The sequence below is a fragment of the Zalophus californianus genome, chromosome 10 (assembly GCF_009762305.2).
Source record: "Zalophus californianus isolate mZalCal1 chromosome 10, mZalCal1.pri.v2, whole genome shotgun sequence".
NCBI classification, from domain to species: domain Eukaryota; kingdom Metazoa; phylum Chordata; class Mammalia; order Carnivora; family Otariidae; genus Zalophus; species Zalophus californianus.
This window is the reverse complement of record NC_045604.1, coordinates 66486529-66512571: the sequence shown is the minus strand read 5'-3', so window position 1 is coordinate 66512571 and position 26043 is coordinate 66486529. Positions and strand designations below refer to the sequence as shown.

Below are 26043 nucleotides of genomic sequence, written 5' to 3'. Positions count from 1 at the left end.
GAACTAGGGACAGGTGGCTGGGACTGCACAATACTATGAATGTACCAAATGCCACTGTACACTTTAAAAAGGTTAATTTTATGTTATGCGAATTTTACCTTAATTTTTTAAAAAAGTGAAGCCACTCAGAAATATCAAATTGCTGATAATCTTAGCTCGCCCCATAGACTCCTAAATCCAGGAGTCACAACTCCTTCAGCCAATTCACAGGTCATCGGTAGCAGTTTCATCCCTATACAAGTTTATCTAGAGCTCCTGGTGGCTCTGATGTTCTAGAAAATAGAGCAGGAACATTCTCGTGATGTTAGCTCACAGGCGGAAGCGGGAGACCGTGGACCCAACACTACAAGGAAAGAGATGTCCTCCAAGCAAATGCGCTACGGCTCCACGGAGCTGCCAGGCCCCCCTCCCCCCCGTACGATCAGAGGTCGGCGTCCCCGCGGCGCCACCGGGGCAGCTCAGGCCCCTTGCGAGCGCCAGAGATCGGCCCCGAAGACCAGGCTCCAGGTGAGGCGGAGCCGGGGTCAGGGGCGGGACCTGGCAGGGGCCGGGGGCGGGACATGGGCGGAGCCGGGGCGGGGTCTGCGCGGGCGACTGGGCCCGGGCCGGATGGGCGCTCCGCCAGCCGCGTAAACACTGCTGGAGCTGCGAGGCCGAGCAGGTGAGCTGGTGGGGCTGGGGCGCGCGGGCCGGGCCGGGTCTTCCGCCGCTCGGACGGCGCGGGGCGGAGTCGCGACCCGCGGGCTGGGCGCTGGCCCCTGCACGCCCCTCTCCGGGACGGGTTGCGGCCCCTTCCCCGGCGTGGGGCTGCGGTCCCTGCGCGCGCCTGTCCGGTCTCTGCGAGCGGCGCAGGGGCGGAGAGGGGAGCGCGCGGGGAAGCGGCGGCGGCGGCGGCGGCGGCCAACCGGGACCTCGTGGGTGGGAGGAGCGCGGGAAGCGGCCCCCAGGCCTGGGCCTACGCCGGGCTGTGTCCGCCTCCCGGCGGCCCGAGCACGCTAGTGGTGGGCGCGGCGCGGCCCGCAGGAGGACCGGGCATTTAAAGGAGCAGCTCACGTGGGTCTGGGAGGCTCGGGCACGGCGTCCTTCCCGCCTTGGCTCCCGGGCCCGGTGGGCCTTCGAGGCAGGGGGTAGGCAAGGGTCTGACCGCCCCGGTGGGGAATCGCCAGCAGGTCGGGCCTGGAGCGGGCAATTTCGCTGTCAGCGGTGCTTGGCCATTTTAAAGCCGTGAGGAGAGTCTCAGAATCAAGCTTTTGAAGCTGGAGGAAACAGAAACAGGCCAGTACCCACCCTACATTTTATCGATGAAGAAACTCAGTCCACAGAGCTAACGTAGCTGTCCAAGGCCAGCCAGGTAGGATAGAGCAGAGCCAGGCTCAGAACCCGCTAAGCTAAGGGTTCGCCGTCTGGCCCGGCGTTCTGCTGTCCAGCCCTGGCAGCAGACCTCAGCCCTTTGGTAGTTGGATGAAATGCTCCTGTCTGCTGAATTAATGAGTATTTCCTTTTTAACGAATGAACTGTGGGTTCGTGGACTAACTGCGTCTCCATTTACAGATGGAGAACCTGAGAGGCATCCCCTCCAGAACAGTTGCAGAGCCAGCTTAACTCACAATCGTCAGCCTGGGCTTTCCAGCCCGTCCTGACAGTAACTTGATCAGGACCGACCCTGGCTTCTGGTATGGATGCCCTTGATGTCCATTCTGTAGACACCTGAGCCTCCAGTGTTTCAGCAGTAATTAAAGGCTCGGGATAAGCTGCTTCAGGTGTGGGAGCCTCAGGTGCCCCTCGCTGTGAAAGTGGCTGTGTGGAAGCAGGGAGGTGTGTCAGCAACTGTGTTTTCTGGGCCTGGCACCAGCTCATAGCTGAGGCTGCAGACAGGTAGTCTGGCGGTCCAGATTCATTCCTGGGCTATGTGAAGGGGCCTTTAGGTCTGGGGCTGGAAATGGGGGGCTTGGAGGAACGTTTGCTGCAGAGTGGGATAGATGTCATTTTGGATTTTCAGGGAAAATTCTGCATGGTTTGGTGTTCAAGTGGCTGTGCATCAAGTCTAGACTCTTACTTGGTGCATGCACGGGGGTTGGATGAAATGAATGCCCTGTTCCTGTCTATTGGAGAAAGCAGCATAAGCAAGAGCCTGGCTGGAGGCTGCCCCTCATGTGCCTGGAGGCCTGGTGTGTGTTGCCATGCCTGTCACCTGTCCCCTCAGCATCTCAATGGCTGCTCCCAGTCCCACTGCACACACGAGGTTTGCCAAATGAGAGGCCTCCCCCACCTTGGCCTCTGAGTAATTTTTAATTTTAATTTTTTAAGGTTTTATTTATTTGAGTAATCTCTACACCCAACATGGGGCTTGAACTCACGACTCCGAGATCAAGAGTCACACGCTTGTCTGGCTGAGCCAGCCAGGCGCCACAAGCCTGTGAGTTATTGATGATGAGCCTGAAGTGTGTCATATACAATGTCTCTTTACAGCTGCAGTCACACAAAAGTAGCTATTACTTTTACCAGCTACAGTAATGGGAAACTGAGGTTCAGGGAGTTAAGCCACTTGTCCTGTTAGGTGCCTTCAGTGACTAGAGCACCAGGATTTGAACCCAGCTGGCTGGGTCTTAATCTTTTGAGTTTTTGCATAGGGAGACTTCCCACATTCACCCTTACCTGTGTCCTTGCCCTACTGCCCTGGAAATTTCTATGTGCTCTCCATTAGTATCTACTTGACAAAGCAATACAAATAAAAATAATTTTTAAAAGATTTTATTTATTACCATACGAGCATGAGTGGGGGAAGGGCAGAGGGAGAGGGAGAAGCAGGCTGTCCGCTGAGTGGGGAGCCTGACACGGGGCTCAAAGATCCTGGGACCCTGAGATCGTGACCTGAGCTGAAGTCAGACATTCAACCCACTGAGCCACCCAGGTGCCCCCCAAATAATTTTTTTAAAGAGACCAAAGCAGTGTGTGTGTGTAGGTCACATGCATGTTCCTACTGAAGATATCTTTGGCTGGTTTACAGCTGTTGCTTTGAGTTTGGGACGCTGTTTAGTTGGAGACTGGCAAGACAACCGGTGTTTCTGCAAGTCTTCCCACCTGTTCTCCAACTCCAGTGGCTGGGGGAGGGCTGGTGGAGGGAATGTCAGGGCTCTGAGGCTGGCACGGGCTTCCCCCTACCAGGGCCTGGGAGGGGAGCTTGGTCGGACATGGGCCTCATGCATTGTGTATCCAGTGTTGGCCTCCAGGCCTGGAGGTGGCGAGGCTGCTGTGGTAAAGTCTGGGGAAAGACCAGATGTTAGGGAGGAGATGAGTGTTGTCCAGCGTCTTCACTGCCTGGGAGAACGGGTTGCTCGTTCATCTTTGCCACAATATGGTCTTCCGGAGCACGGGAAGAAAAATGCAGAGGGTGCTCACCTTTCTGCTGAACCTGAACCAGAAAATCCTTGGCTTTGTAGAGATAAAGATAATGCATGTTTGTTCTAGAAAATCCAGGAATTGTTTTTTAAAAGGTCCTCCATTGGCTCTCAGCCCAGAGATAACCCCTGTCAGCAGGTACTTCGTTACAGCACACTTCACGCATGTATATATAATCCTTTATGAAAGTATTGGATGCAGGAAGCTGGACATGAAGTTTTGTATCCTATTTTTTGTGTAAATGTTATGTCTTCAGATTGTTCCCTTCACAAATATTCTTGTGTATAGAGCACGTGAGCGTGTCATTATTTATCTGACTAGTGCGTAGCAGGACGCTTTCCCACCTTGAATTGACCCAGAGAAGCAGCGCGCTGACTCCGGCCCCCTCGCCGCCATGTGGAGCCCTAGTGGCAGATGAATGGATGGATGGATGGACGGACGGACGGATGGACGGACGGACGGAGGGCAGAGTAGCCCCCAGGCTGGAGTTGAGGGTTTGGGGGCAGGAGAGAGACTGAGTGAAACTGTGATCAGGAGGCATTTGTAATTCGGCTACCACTTCTCTGTGTTTTGTAGAAGCCATATATTAAAGACAGACAACTGCCAGTGGCAAAGGCATGTGCCTTCTAAGGATGGGTGTGCCCCCAGAGAGCACCCCTGGGGTGCTGTGCAGGCCACCCCTGTGACCGTGGCCCTGGGCCACTCCCAAGTGTGCGAGCCTCACTCGTACTCAGGGTGGACAGGGAAGAGCTCCTCCGTGGGCAGTTCGCCGACCTGAATTGCAGCCAAGGTTTTGGCCCCTCTGGGCTCCAGTTTCCTTAACTGCAAAGTAGGGCACTGACCAGATGGCCTTTAAGGTTGGCGCCAGCTCGGGCATCTGTCCTATGGATGTGCTTCCGCCTTTGACAAAGTGTTCATGTTGCCAGAGGGCTGGGGCTAGGTGGAAGCCATGTCTCCGCCCTCCCACCCCACCCCATCCCCCGGGCCTGGGTGAGGGGTGACCTTGGCTGCTGAACTCTTGTGTCTAGTGGTTTAGCACATAAGTAACTTTCCAAGGGGGCGTCAACAGCTTCCCTCCCTGTCCTGCTGTATCACTGCTTCTTTTCCGTCTTCGTGGTAACTGCTGTTTCCTGAACACCTGCTCTGTGCCAGACACTTTACACATTATCCCTCGTTTCCACAGGACTCTTGCAAGGTGTGTCCATTCTGCTGCTTTCCAGATGAGGAGATGGATGGCCACATGAAGTTAAATCAAGTGTCTCTGTGCAGCTAGGGAGTGTGTTCAAATTCCACAGCTAGGTGATTGGATTGCTGCTTCTCGTTTAAGAACCCTTTTTCCTGGGCTGGACTCAAAGGTGGCATGTTAGGACCATGGCCTCTGCCACTTTCCCCAAACTGCCTGCTTGCCAAGCTACTTCAGGACATGAGGGAGGTCTGCCTGGGGTCTGGACACTTCTGAGTAGAAGACGGCAGACAGGTGGATCGAGAGCCTGGGTTGAGGTTCAGGAGGCCCTGTCAGGGTACCCTGGGGCCTCTGATCTGGGAGGGTGGAGCAGCCCTCTATACGGGGGCACTCTAGCCAAGGCTGCCTCCCTGGGTTGGGGAGAACCACCTGGTGCATCCCTGTTTGGGCTGAGGTGGACGGACAGAGGCATGAAGGCCAGCCAGGGCCGAATACATGGTCAGCTGCCCTGGGTCAGGCGGGGACGGGGAGGCAGGGAGGCAATTTCCTGAGGAAATTTTGTCCCTTGCAAACTCCTCCCCGGTATGAGGGAGGCTGTGAGAACTTCCCGGGAGTCGTGGGGAGTGCTGCGGGGTCTGACCCTAGAAAAGGGTCTGTGCAAACCCTAGCCACCCTCGTTGAAAGTGCGGGCTCCCCGTTGAGTTTGGCCTGCCGCAAACAAGAAACAAGGTGCGCAGGACCGTGACCTTCCTCCATTGCCCCTACTGTTCAGGGTAAACGGGGTAACTCCCACTTTGCTTCTGGAGGAGCGATTTACATCTTTTTCCAGTGAGGCGCTCTTGGTTACTATGGCGTTTTACAGTCTGTCTCTGAAATGAGGAGAAGGTCAAGGAAACTGGGTCACAGGGTTTCCTTAATAATCGCAGGAGCTGCTGACACAGGCACACTGGGGGAATTCTCTGGGTCAGACTCGCCCGGTTTGGCTAATTCAGCTTTTCGATCCCATTCAGCTGATTAATGGGAGGAAGTGGTGGCTTCTCTGGCTGTGTGGGTTTTGCATCCTATCGCGAGCCAGGCAGCCTGCAGTCCCTGGGAAGGGCTGCCCCTCCTCCCATCCGCCCGCCTTCCCATCTTCTTCGGCCCTCTCCGAGCCAGCCGAGCCAGCCAGGGCTGGTTGCTATGTGGTTGGTAGGACCTGCCATCAGGCTGTGGCGGGAGCCACTCCGCCCCCCACCCGCCCCAGTCCGTCTCCCGAGGGCGTTCCTGACGTCACTGGCGCCCTGATGTGGACAAATATCGAGTAAGATTGTTGATCTGCATGCATTTGGGTGATGATTTTCCCCTCCAGAGATTTCAAAGTGCTGTCAGGCTTCAGTTCTGACTTGGAAGCAAGAGGCGTGCTGTGTTCTCCAGAGCCAGGTAAAAAGAGCGGCTGCATGTCCACCTGTCCCCCTGAGGACACGCAGGAGCGGCAGGATGGGAAGGAAGTCTGTTTCAATGTTGATATTCCATATGTCCCTTTAAAAAATTAATGGCTTGGGGCACCTGGGTGGCTTAGTCCATCAAGTGTCCAACTCTTGATCTCAGCTTAGGTCTTAATCTCAGGATTGTGAGTTCAAGCCCAGCGTGGGGCTCCATGCTGGGCATGGAGCCTACTTTAAAAAAAAAAAAATGAATGGCTAAAAAAATAAAACTACCGGCACAATCCCTGTTTATAATAGAGGGTTTGGGAAATGCAGAAAAATGTGAAAAATCACCCATAGTCTCGACGTCCAGAGGTTAACTGCATTTGGTGTTTTGTGATCTATCTTGCCAGCCCTTCATATACGAACGTTTTCTAAGAATGTTCAAATGGTCGTGAATGTGAAGGTTTGGATCCATTACATTTAACATTGGACGACCCGTGTCCTAGGCCAGAGTTGGCCATTTCCGTAATTTTCACTTTTTGGACCATTGTAAGCAACCACAGCAAATGTGTTTTTATGAAAATCTTCTATTATTTTCTTAGGGCAGATTCTGAGAAGTAGCATTTCAGGATCAAAAGGTATGAATATTTTTAAAGCTTTCCCTGTTTACCGCCTGCAGTTGGTGGCGCCAGAGGGGTGTGAGACCTAGTTTTTCCACATTCCCGTCAGTGGTGGGTATTGCTTGGGGACTCGCTGGGCCTGGGAACCGCCTTCTCCCCCTGTAGCTTTCCTGGTGGGAAGAGCTGCTCTTCCTCTGCTGCCTCAGTGGCTCTCTGACTAGACGGGGTTTCAGGAGAAGAATTGGTCCTTCTTTCACTCCCAGATCCAGCGAGCAGGTAGTGCTGAGCAGCACCAGGGGGCCGGGAGGTGGATTGTAACAGGACTCCTGCAGTCCTCAGCTGGGGGCCTGGGGGCTGGCTGGGCTTGAGTTCCAGAGCTGGGCGGCCCCAGGAGAGACTCTCAGCCAGGGGCCATCTCAAGGTGCAGAGCCCTGGACCTTTCGTCAGAATGAAGCTGGGGATCCACACTCGCTAAGTGGTCTAGCACAGTATTCAGACTGCAGACCCTGACTACCTGGGTTCAAGGCTGACTTTGAACCTATCACGCTTCAGACCTGTCTCCTCATCTGAAAAATGGGCAGGAACAGCAGTGCCCAGCTCCCACGTCACTGCGTGTAGTGCGTGGTCGGGGCTCAGCAGGTGGTGTCCCCCCAGCCCTGTCCCAGGTGGCCTGGACCCTTTGAGAAACGGCGTGTTAAGGGACCCAGCCTTTTCTGAGTGCTCAGTCCCCTGTCAGGTGTTCAGGGGTCTGAAGGCTGCTCACCTGTACCTGCCCAGAGGGTTGGGATTGGATAGGGCCCTTGTTCTCACAGCCACAACTCCCTCGGGGGCCTGCTGTCCTGGGTCCTAGGAGTCTTGGGCCCGGCGTCAGGGCAGGCTTCGGGAGGAATCTGCCCAGGGAGCCTTTGTTTTCTGGCCAGGAAGCCATGCCCGAATTAGCTCTGACAGTCCTTCTTCAAGCTCACCCTGCTGGGCGTCCTTCAGGGACACCAGGGAAACGCTGGGAGACAGAAGTGGCCTCTGGGGACTGTCTTGTTAGCTGCTGGCAACTGGCTTAAGAAATGGAAATTGGAAGGGCTGGTCCCCTCCTCTGTGCCCCCACTGTCCCCCACGGCTCCCCTTCTCCTTTCAAGCATCTGTGCTCCCTGTTTGTCCCTTCCCCTCTTGTTTGTCGTTGGGAGCCCAGGGGACGAGGCAGGCCCGAAGGCTGCAGGTGGCATGCTTCTGAAGGCTGAGGCCGTCCCCTGCCTTTGGTGGGGGAGGTTGCAGCCATAAGGCTTTCCATCCAGGGATCTGGATCTGTTCCTCCAGTCCCTGCAGAGATCAAATGCAGGCACCCCAGGGGCCTGAGAGGGAGAGAAGAGGGGTCGTAACTACACTATTAATTCCTACCCGAAACAGAACTGATGTGCTAGAAAACAAGGTACTGAGAGAGCCTCCCCATAATTTCAGTTCCCCTCAGACTGGGCTCCGTCGGGTTCAGTGTGTCGGGTCCCAGGTCTGGCTGCCCTCCCGTGGCCTTGAGCTGACACTGGTGCTGGGGGACTTGCAGTGAAGAGGGAGGAGACTCCTCCTCTCGTTCTGTTCACACCCCTCTTCTGTCTTGAAGCCTTGGCCGGCCCCTCCCTGCGGGGCTCAGCCCTTGCTCCTCCCCGGAGGGGGGTCCTGCCTTTTCTGACCAGCCTTCCTGCTACCCGCTGGGTCCCCACACTTCAGCCGCAGCGCTTGGTGTTGTCGGAACAGGCCCCGTGAGGTCCGCCATCCCACACGTCTGTCTGCCAGGATGCCCTGTCTCCTCCAGTCTCTGCCTGGGAAGCTGTTCCTGGCCTTTGTGCCTCTGAATCCTTGAGACCTGAGACCCCCCCCCCCCCCCCCCCCCCCCCCCGCCACCCGACCCGACAGCTGACGGACTCCTCCTCCTCTTGACCTTAACCGCAGGAGCTCAGGCCTCATCCCTGTTCTGGCACTTGTCTTCTGCCTTCCTCTGTTGGTCCTCCTGCTCTTGGCTTTCTGTTTTATTACTGGAGTATAATTAACGTACTCTGTGGTATTAGTCTCAGGTGTGCAATCTAGTGGTTTGGCGGCTCCATACATCTCTCAGCCTGCATCACGAGAAGTGTCTCTTCTTCACCTCCACCTGTTGGTCCCTCTTCCCGCTCTGGAAACCACCCTGTGGGTCTCTGTTTAGGGGCTTCTTTCTTTGTGGGTTCGATTGTTTTGTTTCTTGAATTCTGCCTGTGAGTGACGTCACCTGGTATTTCTCCTTCAACTCCTGCTCTGGTGGGTCTGCCTTGCATCGGGGAGCGGGTTCATTATTTTTTAATGAAGGTTTTATTTATTTATTTGAGAGAGAGAGACAGAAAACATGAGCGGGGGGAGGGGCAGAAGGAGAGGGAGCAGCAGACTCCGTGCTAAGTAAAGAGCCTGACGCGGGACTCGATCCCAGGACCATGACTCAGGATCATGACCTGAGCCGAAGGCAGGTGCTTAACCAACTGAGCCACCCAGGCGCCCCGGAGCTGGTTGTTTTTGAGGCCCCCGTGAGACTGACTGGGAGCCTTTTGTCACGGGTCCTAGTCCGTGAGGTAAGCAGATGCGGGCTCTGCCTTTGGCCTGCAATTGGGGGATGGAGGTGAGGTCCACTAGGGAATAATCCTGGCCACAGCCCAAGTTGCGGGCCCTGCCAGGCTGCGCAGAGCTGGCTGACGGTAGAAGGAACCTGCCTGCTTCATTCAGAAGTCGCGTGTTCCTGGGGGGGGAGCTGACATGGAGGCACGCATTCAACCAAGGCCAGGCCTGGCCCTCTGTCCCCAGTGCCCTGTGGCTCAGCCCTGAGGGCCTCTGGGAGGTGTTGGTGGGAGAGCAGGCCTGCCTGGGAAGCAGGCAGGGACAGCCAGGTCCTCCAGGGGTTGTCTGAAGCTCTTCTAGGCCCTTCCACTGCCCTGGCTTCCTTGTGCTCGGGTCAGCGCAGTGGAGCTAGTGGCAGCCCTCCCTGCAGTGTAGACCCTCCAGCCTGGCCTTCGCAGTGGGTCCTGCCCTCAGCTGAACTTTCCCACCAGACACACACATACCCCACCTCTCATGTTCTCGCTGCTGCCCTGCACCCCAGACTCCTTGACCCTTTTTAACTCATCTAACCCCTTCCCACTCAACAGGTTCCTGGACCAGACTCTGTCTTTCCCCTGAGATGCTTGTCCCCTGCTCATGGCTCTGTGCCTGGCTGTCACCCTGGATTCTGTCCTGTTTCATCCCCACATCCACCGCTGACAGGTGTCCTCCCAGTGCCCCCTCGCTGGCGTCCAACCTGCTGCCCCTGAGTCAGAGCCTGCCCCCTCCCACAGTTGTCTTCAGGGAGGTCCCCTAACACGGCTCAGGAGGCCCTCGCACCTCCACAGCCCCGCCTTGGCAGCACCAGGCCCCGCCCGGAGTGTCTGTTCTTCGTGCCCTCTGCCCTTTCCTCGCACCTGGAAAATTCTGTCTCCACCAGGGGTGGTATCTTCTCTAGAAAACATTCTTGATCTCTAAGAGTGACCCTTCTTCGTGCTTCTGTACCTCTTGGTGAACGCTTAGATCATATAATTGGTCACATGGGATGGTTGTTGGGTTTTTGGTTTTTTTTTTTTTTTTTGGAAGATTTTATGTATTTGTGAGAGAGAACGAGTGAGCATGAGCAGGGTGGAGAGGGAGAAGCAGGCTCTGCACTGAGCAGGGAGCCCAACAGGGAACTTGATCCCAGGACCCTGGGATCATGACCTGAGCCGAAGGCAGGCGTTTAACCGACTGAGCCCCCCAGGTGTCTTCTCTCTCTCTCTCTCTCTCTCTTTTTTTTTTTTTAAGGACAAACATTTCTCGCTCATCCTCCTTGTTGTCCCACCACAGGTGCTCAGCAGATATTTGTTGATTGAATGAATGAGAGTGCTGACAGTTTGGAGTGGCCGTGACTTTTCTAGTCGGGTCTTTGGCCCGTGGCGCAGATCCCTGCCGTTCCTTCCGGAGGCTGCACAGCTGTAGAGGCAACTCCTGGGAAGTCTTGCCTTCCAGCAGCCACTTGACCCAAGCGTCCTGGGCGGTTGTCAGGCAGGACCTGTGTCCAGGTCTTCGGGCCATCTCTGGCCACCGCCTCGGTCCTCTGCTGCCTTTGCCTTGCAGGAAGAGGGACCAAGGTCCCCTGTGCTCCTTTTTCCAGGCACTTCCCAAGGCAGGGCCATGCTCACGTTCATGGCCTCTGACAGTGAGGAAGAAGTGTGTGACGAGAGGACGTCCCTGATGTCGGCTGAGAGCCCGCCACCACGCTGCTGCCAGGAGGCGCGGCAGGGCCTGGAGGACGGAGAGAATGCTGCCCAGTGGGTAGGTTCCCGCCAGTGGTCAGAGGCCCCGGGCTCCTGGCCCTCATGGATGGAACCCAGACATGCCCTGAGGTGGGAGGGAGGGGAAAGTAAAGATGAGACTCGGTCGCCAGGGTGGGTCCCCCAGGGTGGGTGGTGGGGCCCGGTCAGTGAGGGCTCTGGAGGAGACAGACAGACGTCTGCAGTCTGCCACGGACCGGATGGTTCTGCCCCCAGCCCCTGCCCACGTGGGCTCTCCTTCCTGGCACAGGTGCTGTGCCATGGAGTGTGGGAGCAAGTTTGCATGCTGGGAGGGTAGCACAGGCCCGGGGTGGCAGGGGGAGCACCGTGGAGGGTCGACGACCAGACCCGGGGGCCGTGGGATGAGCGTCTACCTCAGTCGTGTGTGACTGTTGAGCTGGCTGCCACTTATAAACAACAGAAGTGTATTTCTCACTGTTCTGGAGGCTGGGAAGTGGGAGCGCAAGGTGCCAACAAATCTGGCGTCTGGTTCTTCTGGGTCTTCTGCTTGGGTCTTCACGTGGCGAAGAGGGCCAGGGAGTTCTCTGGGGCCCGTTTAGTTTAGTTTAGTTTAGTTTAGTTTCAGAGGTAGAGGTCAGTGATTCATCAGTCTTATGTGATACCCAGAGCTCATTACATCCCGTGCCCTCCTTAATGCCCATCACCCAGCCACCCCGTCCCCCCACCCCCTCCCCTCCCGCAACCCTCAGTTTGTTTCCTGTGAGTAAGAGTCTCTTATGGTTTGCCTCCCTCTCTGATTTCGTCTTGTTTTATTTTTCCCTCCCTCTCTTCCCCTATCTTCCTCTGTTCTGTTTCTTGAATTCCACATGAGTGAGATCATATGATAATTGTCTTTTTCTGACTGACTTATTTAGCTTAGCATAATACCCTCTAGTTCCATCCACGTCGTTGCAAAGGGCAAGATTTCATTCTTTTTGATGGCTGAGTAATATTCCATTGTATATTTATACCACCTCTTCTTCATCCATGCGTCTGTTGGTGGGCATCTGGGCTCTGTCCATAGTTTGGCTATTGTGGACATCGCTGCTATAAACATTGGGATGCAGGTGTCTGGGGCTCATTTATAAGGGCACTCATCCTGTCAGGAGGGCTCCACCCTCACGACCTGGTCCCCTCCCAAAGGCCCCACCTCCAGATTCCATCACATTGGGGGTTGGGGTCCAACGTGTGAATTTTGGGGGGACACAGACATTCCGATCTTATCTCTGCAGGGCAGGAGGTTGTAACATCAAGAAGTCAGGGTGCCCTGGGGGAGAGTCACCTAGCCTCACCACCTCCCTCCCCGTCAGGGCAAAATAGCATCTGGATTTGCCTGAAACTCCAGCTCCATTTTGCCCACTATAGTATTTAAAATCTTTCGTGTGGAATTTTTCCTACCAGCCAGCCTTAGTCCCCATTGCTGAAATTAGCTCATTTCTTCCATCCTCTGAGCTCCCAGCGAGCTGGTCTCCGGTCTCTCCAGCTCAAGGCCACCGTGCCACTCCTAACCCCTCCTTTGCACTTTTCCTTATCTTAGCTGAGTGTCTAGCTTGGAATTCTCTCTGCAAAGAACTGATATTGAAGCAACAGTCCTTTTGAATTTGTGTTTCGCTTGGCTTTGTCTTTGGCGGTTAATGTAATAAGGCAGCGAGTGACCCTGAGTTGGCACAGTTCCCGAACAGAAATTCTTGTGGATGGGTTTAGGGCAGCGTGTGCGGGTGTCCTGCCCTCCCACCCTCCTGGAGCACGGAACTGTCCACCAGGGGTTTGGCGTCAGTTAGCCCGTTGGGGTCTGGTTCATGGCTCCCAGTTCTGCATGCCCTATTTTGTGCGTGTCAGGGGAGTTCCAAGTAATTTCTTCCTCTGCAAATTCCCAGTGTCTTACAGAGAGTCCTCACGGGCGATGACTCTTCTAGTGTGTGTGTAATCGGTCTTCCTCCTCTGTCACCTGGCTGGTCTCCTCCCAAATCTGTATGGCTCCTTGAACAGAACTGAATGGCTTCTGAGTCCCTGAATGGAAGGAGGGGGGGACATCCCTAGACGCGCTTTGGGTTCATGAGCCACACGTCCCGGGCCTGCAGGCTGCCCTCTCCTGCGGCTGCCGTGGCCCCTTCCTGCATTTGCAGTGGTGAGTGCCAGCTATAAAGCTTCCCTGGTTGATCTCGTAAATGTTTCCAATGCCCTGCTATCCCAGCGCTCCTGCATCTAGAGCACTGCCCCCTAGGCTGGTTCTTCCATCTGGAAAGCAACACTCAAACTGCTCATTTCCAGTTCCAAAACACCCATGCACTGCGTCTCAGGGCCCACCGTGGGGACGTGCTGTGGCCCTCACGGAGCGGTTTTCCACAGAGAAGCCAGGATAGTGAGGAGGACCTCGACGACGCGGACCGCTACGTGTGCAGTGGGGTCCCTGGGCAGCCGTTGGGCCTGGAGGAGGAGCTGACCCTCAAATACGGGGCAAAGCATGTGATCATGCTGTTTGTGCCTGTCACGCTGTGCATGATTGTGGTGGTGGCCACCATCAAGTCCGTGCGCTTCTACACGGAGAAGAACGGCCAGCTGTAAGTTGGGGAGCAGGGCGGGGTCGGGGGGTGTCCTCTGCACCCTCAGCTTCACGCCAGGGGCCTGTGCAGAGCTGGGCTGAGAGCTGCCTGACTCCATACTCTGCTCTGTCCACTGCCTCCCCGCTGCATGACCTGCACGGGCCCTTTCCTAACCGCTCTCTGCCTCAGTTTCCTTGTTTGTATAATGGGTCCAACACCAGGAGAATGAGGCACATCGAACAGTGCCTGCTGCCGTGCGGCGCTAAGGCACACGGGGTTTCAGGGCGGAGGGCAGGCTCTGGCTGCGTGGCCTGGGCAGCGTGTCCCCAGTGTGGGGTCCCGGGGGCGGGTGTGCCACACCACGTGACTGAACAGGTTGTTTTGTCTCTGGGCCTCTGCTCCTGTGGACGGAAACCCGCGTGGGGCCCGGAGATTTCTTAGCTGGCTTCCAGCCCAGTGAGGGAGGCTTGGATCACTTTAGGGGAAGGACAAGTGGGAAGCCACCTCTGCTCCCTCGCTTGCTGCTCTGGGGCATTCGTCCGCCTCTGCCTGCCTTCTCTGAACTTTGTTTTTAGTGTTTTTAGTTAGGGGGCATCCCTTTCACTTTGGTTTGGTTTTTCCAAAGAAAGGGGCAGGCTTGTGGTGCGCTGGGGCTGCAGAGCAGGTGGGAGGGGGCCCAGCATGCCGTGTTGAGGGGAGGTACTCAGCGGGCAGCAGGCTTCCACGGTCCCGGGCAGACAGGGTGGACAGGGCGGGGGCCAAGGGATGGCTTCTTGCGTGTATTGGCTGTGGGTGCCACTGCTGCCGGCCTGTGCTGGGTGGGGTAGGGGAGGCGGTGGGCGAGTCCTGGGCTGGGTGTGGGGCTTTGCTGGGCACCCTGGCCTGGAGAAGGGGGGAGGGCAGGAGAGCACTTTAGGGAGGGGGAGGTCTGGTGGGAGTGTGGGGAGAACATTTTGGGGAGGCCTTGTGGGGGGTGGGGAAGGTGTGGTGTGGGGGGAGGCCTGAGGGAGGGCAGGCGAACACCTTGGGGAGGGGGAGGCCTGGGGGGGCCCCTTCCTTTTCCACTCGGGGCTCAGGCATCAGGCTAAGGCTGGGTGGCTCATGGGCAGGCCCTATGGAGCAGGCAGGGAGCAGAGTCTGCAGCCCGCCATCTCCCTCAGCATCTACACACCATTCACTGAGGACACGCCCTCCGTGGGCCAGCGCCTGCTCAACTCTGTGCTCAACACCCTCATCATGATCAGCGTCATCGTGGCCATGACCATCTTCCTGGTCGTCCTCTATAAGTACCGCTGCTACAAGGTGAGGGCCAGCCCCTCACCCCCAGCCCCACCCTGGCCGCCCGGGCCCCTGCTGCCGCATGCCTCCCAGGGTTCTTGCCCCAGACGGAGCAGACGCTGCTGTTAGACGCTGTCCCCCCCCCCCCACCCCCGACTCCTGTCGGGAGGTTGCCCGCTGCCACCGTCCTTGGACCTTGCACAGAATCCCACCTGCCCCTGTCCCTCACTGCAGCGTTCTCCACGCCCCTTCTCACGTTCAGGAGTTTATTTTATTTCACTGCTTCTTCCGAAGAAGCGAGATGTTCCATTTCAGGATCTCTTCGCCCCACACTTCCCCTGCAGGTTTACTCATCCTTCCTATTTCCCTCTCGGCTGGCTGTGCAGGTGCCGTGCCGAGGTCTCCAAGGCCTGGGGGACTGGCGGGCCCTGTAGCTGTGGTGAGGCCCCCGGGAGCCACAGAGAGCAGAGGCTCCTGGGGAGGCCCACCTGGCCCGAGCGGGGGCGTTCTCTCTCTCCGGGCAGGCCGTGAGCTTTCGGACGTGGGTTTTAGGGTCTGAACCCCTGAGGCCTGAAAGAAAGACCCACTGGGGGTGGCTGATTTGAAGCCATCCTCACACCAGCTGCCACAACTCTGCGGCGCAGGTGGAGAGCAGAGAGGAGGCTCAGCCCAGGGACAGGAGCCCATCCCAGCCGGGGCGACGCGCAGGGCTGGATGACAGGAGGGCTGTCGCAAGTGCCGGGATGCCAGGGCTGATCAGTGAATGATGACTTGTGGAAATAAGGCAGCTCTAAGTGGGGCTGGGAAGCAGCGTAGGGGCTGCATGGTCGGAGCAGAGGCCACGGGCCCTGTGAAAACAAGCCGGTCAGGGAATCGGGGGCTGGAAAGCCGGCACTGCCGTGGTCGGCGGCTGTCAGGCGACCCATCCTGGCACTGGTGGGAGGCAGGTCGGTGAGGTATCCTTGCAGGTTCTTTGACACTCAGGAGGGAGGTGATGGTGGTCCTGGGGGGTGGAGGCAGCTGGGGCAAGAAGGGTCAGCATGTCCCAGAGGCAGCTGGGCCACCGCCTTCATTCCAGGGAGACCCGGTTGCCACTGAGGCACCTGGTGCCTCAAGCAGGTGACTGATGGGGGAGGCTGGTGGCAGTGACCCCACTGTGCCACTGATGGCTGGCTAAGGGACTGGCTTGGGACCAACCCACCATCATCCTTGACCTCCCTCATTGGCCAGGACAGGAGGCACGTGTCTTTCTGAGGACCTTTGCGTAGACTCTCAGGTGGGAGGGCTGTTCCTGGGGTGACCAGAGAGAGCTCCCTCAAAGACGGCGCTGACCACTCTAAGATAGCACCCCAGGGAGTCTCCCGTCACTTTTTCCTGACATTCTTTTCTTCATAGCCCCTGTGACTTCCTGTCGATACGCATATACATTTATTAGCTACGGTCCTCACACTGGCATGCACTGTGTGCACAGGGACGCCCGCTGGCTTCCTCCCTGGAGCCTAGGGCCATGCCCGGCAGGTGGGAGTCTCCAGCACATCCTCCCTCAGGGAGGAAGCAGGGCTCTGGCTGCTTGGACCTGAGGGATTCCCACTCCATGCACTTGCCAGGTGACCTTGAGAGAACTCTGTGAATTTCTTTGCCCTCTTTATTGGTCCTTATTGGTCACACGGCTACTCAGTACACAGTCATGGAGGAGCCTAACAAAGATTCTCAAGGCTTGGGCATCAGACCCAAGAAGCTGGAGGCCTGTGTTCATTCTGCCTGTTTCTGTTGTCTAGTTCATCCACGGCTGGTTGATCATGTCCTCCCTGATGCTGCTATTTCTCTTCACCTATATCTACCTCGGGTAAGTGCCCCTTTGGGCGGCAGGCTCCTCTGGCCCCTCCCTCCCCCCAACCCCCATGAGGCTCCAGTTCTGGGTGAGGAGAGCGCCCGCGCATTGGACTCCAGATTCTCCCCAGTGTCACCGCTCCAAGAGCCTGGCCTCCGATCCCTCCTCCCACGGGCCTTGACCCAGGGCAGGGGCGCTCTGTGGCGGGCCACGCATTCCTCTCTTGTTCCTGATTTAAATGAGCATAGTCAACACAAGAGGATGATCTCTGTGAACCCAAGAGAGCTGTAAAACCCTTAAAATTCACATTCTAGTCTTTGGGCCAGGCCGGGGTACTTGCTCATTTATGGGAAAAGTGATCTGCTCTGTTGCCTTCTATTTGGAACATCAGCCTGACCCAGAGGCCCGGAGAGACTGAAGAGACAGGAGGACCTTTTTCTTGGACAAAGGGTCTTCCAGGTTGTGCCAGCGCATGTGTATGTGAACCAACCCCAGGATGAGATGTTGGCACACTCACCACCTTGTTCCAGAAAATACTTACAGTGGTTCATTGTAGGAGTCACAGAACCAGGGAAGGGGGTATTAGTAATGAAGCCAGAGGTCGGAAAAACCCAGCTTGGGGCTTAGTGGTTGAGGAGCAGGGGCTGTTGAACTATGTCTAATTAGGGTCTAACCTCTCCGCTGAGTTTCCCACCCCACGGCTTGACTCTGGTCATGCAGGGAAGTGCTCAAGACCTACAACGTGGCCATGGACTACCCCACCCTGTTCCTGACCGTCTGGAACTTCGGGGCAGTGGGCATGGTGTGCATCCATTGGAAAGGCCCCTTGGTGCTGCAGCAGGCCTACCTCATCATGATCAGTGCGCTCATGGCCTTGGTATTCATCAAGTACCTCCCAGAGTGGTCCGCGTGGGTCATTCTGGGCGCCATCTCTGTGTACGGTAGGCAGGCGCAGGTGGGACTCGAGCCTGGTGGTGGGCAGTGGGGGCAGTGTCCAGGGTCGAGTCCTCCTCACTGGTGCCCATGAGTGGTGGGTGCTGACAGGGGCTCCCCCTCCCTAACGAATGCTGGATGGTCTCCCCTTTGAGAGGCTCACCTTCGTAAGACACGGGGGCTGTGGGGCTTGGGGCTGTGGACGTGGTCACTAATGATAGCACGTCTGTTGAGCGCTCACACTGGTGAGCACTTGACACACTGGGAGGATTTGCTCCTCAGAGCAACCATAGGATCGAGCACGAGACCTGTGAATTAGCGAGCGCCCAGAACATTAGCTGTTAATTAACTAGTGTTAGTGTGATTCTCTCGCCCTGTCACTTCCATTTTAAGGGTAAGGAATGGGAGGCTCAGGACAGCAAGCCCACTATCGGGGTCCCTGAGCCACATGGCAATTCCTTGTTTGCCAGGAATTTAGACCCCGTTCTGGGCTTCAGCCAGTGTGGAGTCTCAATGTCAGAGCTGGAAACCGGTGGGTCGGGAGCTGGCATACAGGACCCACTTTGAGCCTCGCTCGGGGGCTCTGGGCTACATTTGCCCCGGTGTTCGCGGGCTGGCTCCCCTCTCTGGGGGCTACTTGGGAATAAATGTCACTTGCCACATGTCTCAGATGTCTTTGCTCTCCCAGATCTTGTGGCTGTGCTGTGCCCCAAAGGGCCACTGAGGATGCTGGTGGAGACTGCCCAGGAGAGAAACGAGCCCATATTTCCCGCCCTGATATACTCCTGTGAGTGACCTCTATGTCTCTTCCCCAGGTGGCAACCAGGGGCTGCTTCCTGGCCGTGGCTTTCAGAGTTCACTGATGCAAGGGGAGGGGGTGGCCTTGGTGATCCCAGGGCGGCCCACCTGCCAGGGACAAAAACAGGCTGGATCTTGGTTTCACACAGAAGATGCTTAGAGAGTTAGGGCCAGCCGGGGCTGCAGGCAATGTGGTCCACCCCACAGCTGCGTCCCGTCCAGCATCCAGTGGCATGTGGTGGGTACTGCCCTTGCCCACCTGCTCGACCCTCCACACTCTTGAGAGGGTGCTTTGCAGAGGGGCTCTCGAGGGCAGGGGTCTGGGGACCAGGTGCACCTGGTTTTCGCTGGGCTTCCTCGACGGCTCCGTGGCTGGTTGCAGTTAAGTCTCTGAAGGGAAGGCACATGGGATTGCTGCTGGCTGCGGGGCCAGTGTGTAGGGATTTGGATTTATATATGCATTCGACAGACAAGCATCAGCTCCACACTTTGCAGCAAGCACAGTGCTGGGCTTTGGCGGTGCCGCAAGAAACAAGACCCACGTGGCCCCTGGCCTCACAGGGCTCAGAGCCCTGTGGTCCTAATGCCCTCCCATCTGTCAATGGGCGTATTTGAGGAGTGAGCCTGAATACCGGGGGCTCAGCTGTCTGCAGGGTGCAGACCTGCTGCCAAGTGCTGGATAGCGTCTACAAAGGCAAGGTGGAACTTGGATTGGGAGCTGTTGGGAGGTGGCCCACAGCCTAAAAGCAGGTTCAAGGCTGCTCTGAGGAGCAGAGCCACGTGTGGGGGGCTGAGACCGGACTCATACCTGCGTTCACCATCTCTGTGCTCTGGGGGAGCACACGTTCTCAGAAGGGAGACGTGCTTGGTCAAAAGATGAAGTGGTAGGGGAGCTGAGGACGTTAGGGGAGTGGGGGTACTGTTTTGTGTCAGGTGGTCAAGGAAACCTCTGTCATAAGGTGACATTTGACCGGAGACCTGCCCTAGGAAGCCCTGGGGACAGAGTTCCGGCAGAAGGCCCTGAGGTGGGTGCGGCCTGGTGTGCTGGGAAGCCAAAGCTGCCCGGGGGCATAAGGGAGGAGGGGGCAGGTCTGGGGGGCGCTGAGGAGCCAAAGCTGCTGGGGGCAGGGGGGGACAGAAGGGAGGAGGGGGCAGGTCCAGGGGCGCTGGGGAGCTGAAACCAGTGGGGGGCAGAAGGGAGGAGGGGGCAGGTCCGGGGGCGCTGGGGAGCTGAAACCAGTGGGGGGCAGAAGGGAAGAGGGGGCGGGGGGGGACCGCTGGGCCCTGCAGGCCATGGTGAGCACTAGGCTTTCGCTCCTCAGTGAGCTTCATGCCCTGGAAGGCTTTGGACCGGGCTGACATGAATGTTTTAGCAGGATCACTCAAGTTGCTGAGGGGAGAGCGAAAGTCATGGTGACAAGAGTGGAGGAGAAGCTGGGTTTGGGGGTGACTAGCAACCCAGGAGCTGGGGGTGAGGGGGGCTTCTGGCCCCAGGGGAGCAGTAGAGGCTTTGAGACTGGAGATATTTTGGAGGCAGAATTGGCAGGATTTGTGATGCTTGGGGTGCGGGCTAGGAGAGAGTCAAGGATGTCAGTGCATCGTGGGGTCTGAGCAGCAGCAGCAGGGATGGAGGTGCCACTTAGAGGGACAGGGTGGGGCTGGCGGGGCTGCGTGGCTGCCGTGGGGAATGTTCCAGGCGAGGTGTGCTCACGGGGCGGCCAGATGGAGACTTGGGAGAGACGTGCGTGGTGGGAGTTCAGGCGAGAGTTTCCCAGCCAGAGAGAAAGAACCCAGTCAGTGCTCCCGACCCAGTGACCCCACCCTGGATGGACATCCAGGGGAATCGGATGCAGGGTCTCGAGCAGATGTCCGCACACCCATGTTCGCAGCAGGGTCATGCCCTGTAGCCGAGGGGCACGGTCATGCCGATGCCCATTGGTGGACAGGTGGGTGAACGAAACGTGGTGAACCCACGCAGTGGAGCATCATTCAGCCCTGAAAAGGGAGCCGTTCTGACACGTGCCACGTGGATGAACCTGGAGGCCAACACGCTGAGTGAATGAAGCCAGTCATGAAGAGGAGATGCTGTGGCATCCACCTTTATGGAGCATCTAGAGGAGTCAGGAACTGGAATGGTGGAGGGGAGGCGGTGTTCAGAGGGTAGTTTCAGGGCCGGAAGACGAGCAGCTCTGTGGTCTGTCTCACAACTGAGTGGATGTAAAAAAAAAAGCCCAGGAAAGGCATTGTCTGCCCACATCTGGTGATTCTGGACCCCTCCCCCAGGGGGCCGCAAACAAGGGGCATAGGCACGTCCCCAATGGAGGTGATGGTTTCTGGGGATGCTGCCTCCCAGGCCCTGGGGGCGGCCTCACTCAGCAGCACCTGACGCAGGACCTTTTCTCCTTACGCAGCTGCCATGGTGTGGACGGTGGGCATGGCCAAGCTGGACCCCTCCTCCCAGGGAGCCCTTCAGCTGCCCTATGACCCCGAGATGGGTGAGTGTCAGAGGACTGCACCTGCACCCAGGTCCACCCGGCCTGACCTCTGTGGGGGGCGTAGGGCCGGGAGGTGCATGCTGGGGACTGAGTGAGCGGGGGACGTTCAGCTCTCCTTACCTTTCCTCGTTATGTGTAGTGGAGAGCCTTTCTGTCTGCATCAGGGCAGGGCTGGCTGGTGGGTGAGGGCCGGGGAGCCCTGAGCTCAGAGCTCCCCCTGACCGGACTTCTGTCTCTCTCCCTCGCCCCTGCCTCACACTGGGACGGTCACGTTCTCTTCGCGGACACCCAGAAGAAGACTCCTATGACAGTTTTGGGGAGCCCTCATACCCAGAAGTCTTTGAGCCCCCCCTGCCTGGTTCCCCAGAGGGGGAGCTGGAGGAAGAGGAGGAAAGTAAGGCGCCCATGCCCAGAGGGTCTGCGTGGGCCCAGGGGTGGGGCGAGGAGCTGGGGCTCCCTGAGGTCGGGGGTGGGGTGTGGGGAGAAGCCCCTCCTCATGTCAGAGATTGGCACAGAAGTCCAGGAGGAGCCTGCGCAGGTGGAGTCTTATTGGCTATGACAGGCAGTCTTCCTGCTAAGCCACATACTTACCAGATGTGAGCGAGTGAGGATGGTGTGTCTCTACCATGCTGGGTGCGAGCAGTAATCCAGGCCTGGCTCAGGTGTACCGGGCATGGGTCCTGATCGCCCACACTGGGCCGGGAGGACCATGAGGGAGAACACGGGGGCTGGAGCACCGTGACCCAGCTTCTTGACCTGGTCTCAGGGGCCCAGGGGAAGTTACCTGAGGTGGGGACTTCTGAGCTGAGCTCCAGGAGCAGGGGACACAGGGGTGGGGGTGCAGAGGCCAGGGGGCCAGCAGTTCAGGGTGAGTTAGAGGAAGCCCAGGCAGGACACCCAGACCAGAGATGCAGACATGGGACTGGGAGGCTCGTCGGGGCTCAGAGGGCCTCCCAGATCGAAGTGGGGGCTTCTGGTCTGTGCACCATGCACAGCCACCAGAGGGTTTTGAGTTTTGTGGGAGGAAGGACGTGACCCAGAGGGGGCAGGGTTGCAGCTATTGGAGAATTCCATCTCAGCGTGCACTTGCATGGCCTGTAGGAGGTCCCAGTGTAGCCGTGGGGGCACAAGGTATGGGTCTGGGGCTCAGGGGCAGACTGGGCTGGGCAGCCACTAACAGCACTGCCCCATGCTCGGGGCCGCCATGGGTTGTGGAGCGCGGGGTCCCACGTGCTACCTGGCACACGGTAGGTTGGCCATACCTGTGTCCCGGTGGAAGGACTATTTTTATCCCCTTGGAAATGTGCCCTTGGGCCTGTCTTCAAGACCATCTTCCACACAGGCCCTTCCCTGTCTCTCCCTGGGGGTCACTACCCAATTCTTCCCCACTACCCCTTCCGTTTCAGTAATTCATTAGAATGACTCACAGGGCTCAGGAAAGCACTGTACTTACAGTTACTGGGTTTTTTTTTTTATAGAGGAGACAACTAAGGACAAGCTGTGTGAAGAGATGCAGAGGGCAGGTGTGGGAGGGTCCTGAACTCTCCCTGTGGAGAGCTCTCTCCAGGAGGCATCAGGGCATGTTATACACACACACCCCCTCACACCCCCACACACCCCACACCCCCCCACCCCCCACATGGATACGTTCGTCAGGCTTCAGGGGCCAGAGTCTTACTGGGGTTGTGTTATGTAGATGTGACTGAATCCTTGATCAGGGCCTGGCCTGTCCCCCCCGGAGGCCAGCTGGCTCCAGTCCCGGCCCCCTTCTCACAAGGTTGGTCTTTCTGGTGGACCAGCCCCTCCTGATCCTCTCACTTGCATGAACTCAAGGGTTTAGGATCCTGGGTCTCCTGAATGACAGACACTCCTGTTACTTGAGAAATTCCAGGGATGTAGCCTCCCTCCCAGGAACCAGGGACTAAGGTCAGAAAAATTCTTCGTGACCCAGCAGCACAGGCTCGAGGAGGGAGCCTTGGGGAGCAACTGAGGAGGGCCAGCCCTTGAGGGGGTGCAGCACTCAGGGTGCAGCTGAGGTTCTGCCCTGGAGGCAGCGGGGAGCCCTTAGTGGTTTGTTAGCTAGCATTCGAGGTGGACCCTGGCTGCAGGAGGAGCTGACTCTGCTGGGAGACCAGGCCCCTGGCGCCAGCGAGGAAAGAGCCACGCAGGCTCGGGCTGGGAGGCGAGGGTGTGGGAGGGGCCGGCGGGAGTGTGGGGGTGACCCAGGGGGCACATGGGGCATGCGGGGCGGACAGCTGGAAGCATCTTGGGACCTGCAGGGGGGACACTCAGCAGCCACGTGGAAGGGAAGCGCGTTCTGTTTGAGGCCAGGGTTTGAGTCAGAGCATCACATACACGTGAAAACCTGGGCCTGAAGGGGGGGCCTGGGGAGGGTTCAGGTTGGAATAGAGACAGAGGGGCCAAACCTGGGTGTGCACAGTGAGGCGGAAGGGTGAGTGCCCGAGGAGGACCTGAGGAGGATGGAGGACTGAGCAGGGAGCAGCCTGAGGCTGTGGGCATCCACGGGCAGTGTGCTGGCCTCCCCCCTGCACACTGACTGATGGGGGACCTGGGGCTTCTGGGCCTCACAAGTGCACAGGGCAGGAGCACAGAGCTCTTCTGAGAAAGAAGGGATAGGGAAGAGGGGAGAGCAGGAAAGCCGGAGGGTGGGTGTGAGCGAGAGGGAGACTGACAGACCACAGTGAGGAGCGTGGTGGAGACAGACAGCAGCTGAGGAAGGAAAGCAGGCTGGGGGCAGGAGCCAGCCTCCGGAGGTCTGGTGGAGGGTGGCACAGGGCCCAGCCCCAGCCAAGGAGCCCCCGTGAGCAGGAGGAGGCTGCAGAGGGCCAGACAGTGCGACTTTGTTAGACAAGCATGTGTACCGGCTGCGGTGAGCAGTTACCTGTAAACAAGGACTCCATCCGGGCAATCCCGTCTAAAGGAAACAGAAGCACCCTGAGAGTTTTAGAGTTCTCATTTACTGTTGGCAAGACATAAGCTTATTACCAATTACACTTACCTCTTTTTAAGGGGAAGGGTTGCCAGAGGAGCTCTAATTTCCTAGAAAATATTTCTAACTTAAACTTAGCAGTAAATTGTACAGCCTCCCACTGACCCCTGAAAATACATTTTATTTGCTCTTTTCTTACTCAACTAAGTGTCAAGCACCAATTTTACCTGAATTGTCAGAAATGCCAGCTTTTCACAGCCCAGATGGCAGGTGGCCCAGCCCAACGGCCCCCTCTTCCCACTAGCTGCTGGTTTTCCGAGGCAGCCAGTCCTTGCCCTGGAGGCCAGGTGAGGTGGGCTGGCGGTGACCCTGCCCCATCTGAGCCCCTGTGGGCCCCAGGACTCTGGCCCCAGGTCCCTTTCATCCCTTGGGGCAGGCGGAGTGGCCCAGGGTGTGGGCTGGCGTCCGCCTTCTCCACCACTTCCTCTCGGGGCTCCCGATACCGACGGGCTCGCTCTCTTCCCTGCACAGGGGGCGTGAAGCTCGGCCTGGGGGACTTCATCTTCTACAGCGTGCTGGTGGGCAAGGCGGCAGCCACCGGCAGCGGGGACTGGAACACCACTCTGGCATGCTTCGTGGCCATCCTCATTGTGAGTGGGCCAGGGGTGCACCTGCCCTGTCTCCCCGGTGGTGGGGGGGGGGGACCTGGATCCGAGGGGAGTTTCAGATGCTGCTGTCCCTTGGAGGGGCAGGGTGGTGGGGGCTGGACAGGGCTGCCAGGAAGCCCCTCGAGATGAGACCAGGCTTACAGGAGGGTCCGGGCAGGGCAGGTATGGCTGAGGGGCTCTGGCGTTATGGACCATGCACGTGGCCATGTGGAGGCTTGGCCAACCTTGTGTGCGGTCTCATGACATCTGTGAGGCAGGGAGGGGGCCCTGTCACTTCGCACCCCAGCAGTGACTCAGTGTGGCCAGATACCCATGATGGGGAAGTGTCCTAGGAGGATTGCATCTGAGAGGTGGAGGCTCGGAGCGGCAGGTGCTCCACTCTTTGCCCTGGCAAAGCCGGGTGTCACAGGGCGCCGGAAGGCTGAGACTTGTGTTCCTGGGGATTTCGTCCCTGCCCACAGCATGTCAGGGATGGAGTAGCGGACCCCCAGCCTCCTCCACCTCCAGACTGTCTGACATGGAGCCCTGCCCTACCCAAGGACAGGGCAGCTGCTCTGGTCCCCTGTCCCCTCCCTGGACCACTGCCCCCATCAGCCAGGGCAGGACAGGACAGGCAGCCACTTCCAAGGGGATGGGTCCCATGGCATCTTTGGTTCTCCAGAGGCGCCAACTGCTGAGACCCTTACGAGCCTTTCCGTGGAGCTTGTCCAGCTCTTTATAAATACACATCCCTCGAGGGGAGGCTGCCTGCCACTGGTCACGTTGCCAGGTGGGGGCGGTGGTCTGGAAAAGCAGCGCTGTTCTGGGAGTCAGGAGGCTCCCGCATTAGCGTGCAGGGTGTTAAATGGGTGAGCGCTCCCCCTCGGGCACGGCACAGAGCTTCGAGAGCACCCCTCCGTGTCCCGCAGGGTTTGTGTCTGACCCTCCTGCTGCTTGCTGTGTTCAAGAAGGCGCTGCCCGCTCTCCCCATCTCCATCACTTTTGGGCTCATCTTCTACTTCTCCACGGACAACCTGGTGCGTCCGTTCATGGACACCTTGGCCTCTCATCAGCTCTACATCTGACGAGGGTCAGGCCTGGGGCTGGCAGCCACGGGAAGTTGTCATGGGTGCCCTCGTATAGTTCTATGCTCTGTGCCATATATTTTTAAGACTTTTCTTTCCTTAAAAAAAAAAAAAAAAAAGTGTCGTGTTTACTTGGCGAAGAGGAAGAACCAGCTTTTTGGTGCTAGTGGTTTTGTCACCTGACCACGGCTCACCGGCCAGAAGCGCCGGTGGTCGGACTGGAGGAGCCCGGGACGGCTGTGCCACGTGGGGAGGACGTGGAGAAGCCGCCCGGCCCCACACCGCAGCCTGGGATGCTCCGAGGGCCAAGGCGAAGGAAGGGACCAGGAGTTCATGCTCGGGATGGCACCTAGCACCTGCTCGCTCCTGCGGGAGAAGAAAGCCGGTTTGCCCTGCGTGGAATGTCCCCAACGCTTTGTCTCTGATGTCATCGTTATTTTACTACCTTTAGAAACTGAGTCCTATTCTTGTTAGGCAGTTACTGTTGGGAAGTGGCTTAATATCAATAAATAGATGAGTCCTCTTGGAA

At 57.7% G+C, this 26043-nt stretch overlaps 1 protein-coding gene across 9 annotated transcripts; it reads left to right on the top strand.

Moving 5' to 3' along the window:
- Positions 1–564: 564 nt before the first annotated feature.
- On the top strand, positions 565–26043 carry PSEN2 (presenilin 2). 9 transcript variants are annotated; one of them, XM_027613741.1, is made up of 12 exons: positions 617–661; positions 1552–1673; positions 10795–10955; positions 13304–13515; positions 14607–14799; positions 16554–16621; positions 17327–17547; positions 18228–18326; positions 20749–20832; positions 21125–21226; positions 24314–24432; positions 25359–26043. In XM_027613741.1, exons 3-12 carry the CDS (start codon positions 10815–10817, stop codon positions 25512–25514), a joined length of 1395 nt encoding a protein of 464 aa, XP_027469542.1. In that variant the 5' UTR covers positions 617–661; positions 1552–1673; positions 10795–10814; the 3' UTR covers positions 25515–26043. The 9 variants fall into 9 exon arrangements, with proteins under 9 accessions (XP_027469543.1, XP_027469540.1, XP_027469542.1 ...); XM_027613742.1 differs by lacking the exon at positions 1552–1673 and having other exon boundaries at positions 565–661; positions 14658–14799; XM_027613739.1 differs by lacking the exon at positions 1552–1673 and having other exon boundaries at positions 565–661.